The sequence below is a fragment of the Lycium barbarum genome, chromosome 8 (genome assembly GCF_019175385.1).
Source record: "Lycium barbarum isolate Lr01 chromosome 8, ASM1917538v2, whole genome shotgun sequence".
Classification (NCBI taxonomy): domain Eukaryota; kingdom Viridiplantae; phylum Streptophyta; class Magnoliopsida; order Solanales; family Solanaceae; genus Lycium; species Lycium barbarum.
In genome coordinates this window covers 111,411,873-111,416,976 of record NC_083344.1, presented here as the reverse complement: position 1 = coordinate 111,416,976, position 5,104 = coordinate 111,411,873, and the positions used below count along the sequence as shown (strand labels likewise).

The 5,104-nt window shown below is 33.8% G+C and overlaps 1 protein-coding gene across 1 annotated transcript; it reads left to right on the top strand.

Annotated features, from left to right (window-relative positions):
• Positions 1-2,341: 2,341 nt before the first annotated feature.
• LOC132605274 (alkane hydroxylase MAH1-like) lies at positions 2,342-4,190 on the top strand. Its single transcript, XM_060318473.1, has one exon. It carries the CDS (start codon positions 2,443-2,445, stop codon positions 3,985-3,987), a length of 1,545 nt encoding a protein of 514 aa, XP_060174456.1. The 5' UTR covers positions 2,342-2,442; the 3' UTR covers positions 3,988-4,190.
• The last annotated feature ends 914 nt before the right edge of the window (positions 4,191-5,104 follow it).

Below are 5,104 nucleotides of genomic sequence, written 5' to 3'. Positions count from 1 at the left end.
TGGGTCGGGCCGGGTTTTAGTTAGTGGGCCGAGCCGGATTTTAATTATTTAAAAAAAAAATTCTAATGCTAAAATTTATTAAGTTTAATACTTTAAAATCTAGTTGTTGTCAACTTTATTTTAACCTTCAAGTTCCTTAAATTATACTTTGGCCCTATTTTCAAACTATAAATACCATTCATTCTTCTCCATATTATCTCACAATTCCCTACTCTCCTCTTTCTCTAAATTTCCTACTCATCTAAATGGGAACTAAATGGGAACAATGCACATGAGTTTTGATACTAAACCAAAGTTCTTAATTTAATTATCTCATCTGATCCTAAGTCCTAATGTCATGTGCAGATTGTCACGTCTCCATCATCGGTGGAGACATTTCAATATGCTAAAAAATATTTAATTATTATTATATAAAATATTTGAAACTAATAAGATTATATTAATATATTATTATATATATAACTAATAGTTTATATTATTATATAGTATACTGTATAACCTATTGAAATATTTTTGAACTTGTGTAAGCCAACAACAAGATAGTAACTTAAAAGGGGTATTTGATTTATTTCACGCATCAGCAATTTCAGAGGTAAATTATTTTTCATTTAGTAGCAATTAAATATTAACGAATTCGATTCCTCTTCATTTTTATTGTCTCCATTTTTCTCAAGTTCTTACTTGAATAAGAGACACATTACATGAGTTAAAATTAATGGTTAAGTTTTAATTAACTAAAGTAAGATTCTAACTATGGTTTGAATAATTAATAAATATTTCATATATTTGCTTCCAAAATTTGAAGAATCCCACAATTATAGCTACAACTATTTTATTGGGATACAATGTTTTTAAAATACTTATTATTAGTAATAAATGTAACACTTATCTTTTTTTTTTAATTTGAAGTGGGCCGGGCTGGGCCGGGCCGGTGCCCCGGTGGGCCATCACCCGGGCTTATGGTGGGCCGGGCTGGTGGGCTGTCCACCTTGTCCGGCCCAGCCCCCTAATAAAACCCACCTAGTCCAGCCCCTTACACCTATTAGTGGGCTTGGGCTGGGCCGGTGGTGGGCCGGGTTTACCGGGCTGGCCCGACCCACTTGACACCCTTATATCGATATCAAAGAGAAATCAAGATGATCAGGATGATTTTGAAAAGTTAATTTCAATTTTATAAAATAAAGTAACCGAAAATATTTATATGATATTAAGATATACTCATCAAACAATCGATCGAACTAAACCATTGACAGTTCTAGTGAAGGCAAAGATTTCATAAAATATTGGAGTGGTTAAACAATATCTGTCGGCAACTAACATTATCTAGAGCAAAAGAAGTTCTAAATATTGACTTAATCATATACAAAAATGTGCTGAGAGGATGTTAAAATAGGACCATTTAGGTCATTATTAAAGAAACCAAATGTCACGTTATATTAATTTTTTTCCTAATAACCGAATACATGCGCCCAAAGGGTGGCATAATATGAAGAACAAGAAGTACATTAAAACTAAAAATAATGGACCTTTATGATATGAATAGATATAGAATCGATGTCTAACTTATGATTGATATAACTCCCTGCCAGTCACCAAATTCCCACATGCTTATCTTCCCTGTTCAGCCATATTGCATTTGAGACTTTTGCTTGCTGATACACAAGTTGGGCTCCAAGATATTGGAAAACATCAAACTCAATTATGATGTCAAACACCCTGCTTTTCCTTGTCTGATTTGACTTTTTATATGTAGGGTACAATCACTAATTACTGGATATTTGAAACGACACATTGTTTGGTATTTGTTTTAACTCAATGCCCGATACTTCCTTCATCCAAGTGTACATAGCGGTGTTTGATTGAGCACAAAACATAAGAAATAAAGGTTTTTAAAACCTGTGAGCTAGAACAAGTTAGATATATTTGTGTGATCATAAACCATTTTATTATAATTAAAAGTTTAAAAGTTAAATTATTTTCAAATAAGTAAGTGTGATATTTTCCAGGAAAAAACTGATTAAAAAGGATAGTATGCCATAGAGTGAGTTAAGTGTTTTGACTTTTTTGTGGTTTATATTTGTAGTGGAAGATGTAGGTAAATTAATTAAATTTACATTCTTTTTCAATGAATTAACCTGAATAGTTGCTCACCCAACTAAATTGTATTTAATCAATGTATAATCTATATATACCGGTTAAAAAAAACAAACACTAAGTTCGGTTAGCATAAAATCCTTTTTAATAACGAGTGCTTTCTAATTCTGATTGAAGGATTGCAACTTCTTCGAAACTAAAAGGGTTTTGATGAATTTACCACTTCAGTACTATTACTTACTAAATCTAAACTTTCTTTATAAATTGTAAAGTTCCCCCACTCAGAAAAAAAGAAAATACTATACTTCTTAAAATCTCTCAAGCGTCCTACAAAGAAACTTGGATCCAATGGATGTCCTTGAATTTTCTTTTTCTCTCTTGATTATCATCATGTTTTTCTCTTATTCTACATGGTACATCACAAAAAGATGGTTGAAAAGCTCAATACCAACAAATTGGCCTCTCCTTGGAATGTTACCTGGCCTTATACGAAATGCTCATCGTATCCATGAATTTGTAACTGCTTTTCTTGGAGAAACAGGAGGCACTTTTGAGTTCCATGGTCCTATTCTTTCCAATTTGAACATGTTAATTACTAGTGATCCTTCAAATATCCATCATATCCTTAGTAGAAATTTCTCAAACTATCCAAAGGGTCTTGAGTTCCGAGAAATTTTCGATATATTGGGAAATGGAATCTTCAATGTTGATTCTGAACTATGGGAGATTCATAGGAAAACCACCATGTCCTTAATGAGCCACGCAAAATTCCAAACTTTGTTGGAGAGAAACATGAGGGACACTATCGAAAACGGGCTCGTACCAATTCTTGATGCTTTTGCAAAACAAGGCGCCCCGCTTGATTTGCAAGACGTTTTTCAGAGATTTACGTTTGATGCTATCAGCAAATTGTTACTTGACCATGATCCAAGAAGTTTATCTATTGGTTTACCTTATGTTCCATGTGAAAAGGCGTTCAACGATGTTGTGGATGCACTTTTGTATCGACATATATTGCCACAAAGTTGTTGGAAATTGCAAAAATGGCTTCGAATTGGTAAAGAGAAAAAGCTCATTCAAGCATGGGAAGCTTTTGATGAGTTCTTATATCCGTGCATTTCACGTAAACAAGAAGAGCTGATGCATAAAACAATCAAAGAGGAGGATTTCGACTTATTTACTGCTTATACTAAAGCATACAATCAGTGGAATAATGGAGATAATTCAGGCAACGTACAAGAATTTCTAAGGGACACTTTCTTGAATTTGATGTTCGCTGGAAGAGACACCACAAGTGCAGCTCTCACTTGGTTTTTTTGGTTCTTAGCTAAAAATCCCTTAGTAGAGAAAAAGATTAGGGAAGAAATTCAACAACAATTGCATCTAAAAGAAGATGAAATTCTCAAGCATTTCAACATAGAGGAGACAAGAAAATTGGTCTATCTACATGGTGCTTTATGTGAAACTCTAAGGTTCTTTCCTTCAGTTTCATTAGAACATAAACTTCCACTTGAACTTGACATTCTCCCGAGTGGTCACCGTGTTAGTCCAAACACGAGAATTGTGCTATCGTTCTATACAATGGGGAGAATGGAGACTATATGGGGAAAAGATTGTTTAGAATTTAAGCCAGAAAGATGGATTTCAGAGCGAGGAAGGATCAAACATGAGCCATCTTTCAAATTTCCAGCATTTAATGCGGGCCCGAGAACTTGTTTAGGGAAAGAAATGGCATTCATTCAGATGAAAATGGTGGCAGCCACCCTCATATACAATTACCATATCGAACTAGTGCAACCTCAAATAATTTCTCCTACTCCTTCTATTATCGTTCAAGTGAAAAATGGTCTGAAAGTTATGCTCGTTAAAAGGGTTCATCTCCAGTCTAGCTAAGTGGCCAATGATAAATTGTAGTACCTTAATCAAAATAAAATGTGTTAACTGATACCAAATGCGTGTATCTAATTTAAAGAATTCAAATAAAGTTTTCTTGCTCTTTATCAAGTCGAAGTATGTTTATTGCGTAGAACACGTCCACATCTACTGTAAGATCCAAAGCCGTATACTAATCTTTGGGACTTGTCCCTTTGTTCTTACTTTCTTTTTTCAACTTAACTTCTTTGTTTTGAAGTTTCTAATTGAATGGTGATATTCAATGATAAGAGGGTAGCACAATATGAATTAGCTAAACATATTCCGATGTTAAGGGCACCCCCGACGAATGGGGGATTTCATGAAAATTTGATGGGTTATATTGTATTTCTTGTAAGTTGTTTAATAGTTGGCAGCTGGTTGAATCATGTACATACCATGATTATTTGGTTTAAATTCATCCTAAGAATGATGATGAATTACTTCCAAAATTTAGTTACCAACGTGGGACTTCTGTTTGCACCCTACAATCATAGTCTCAAACAAATTAATAATTTTACACGGCCGTCATCAAGCCTCTCAACTAAGTTTCACATGACACATCATTTTATGAACTTATTTGAAGATTGATTGTGTGTCACCACATTGTTCAAGTATTTATGGCTATCGAAGCTCACATGCTAGATTCTTCTTCTTTGTGCGTCTCCAGGCTCCGGAGAAGCGTGCTTGCAGAACGCTGACGGAAAATATAAGGAACAAAATATAGGAGATATGACAAAATGTGTGATTTGAAAAGATTTTTTGTAGATTTTAAGAAACGGTTAAACACTCCCACGTGCTAGAGAGAAAAGTTACTAGTCCTGTAATTGATTTAGTTGGTAACCATTTGAGTGAATTTTACTTTAACCCCAAACATTTAAGTGTTGGGAAAAGATAGCCCTCAATATTGAATGGAAATAATAATCTCCTGTTCTTTATTTTTCAATGAGAATAGATAATTAATTTCAAAAAACATAATAAAAATTGAGTTTTTTTTTTTTATTTTGGAGGGAGTATTTTGACGCTTTTTTACCTTTCCGTATTTATTGCCGCTTCCACTCTAAAACTGAATTTGCACAAATCACTTGAGAAATAAGCA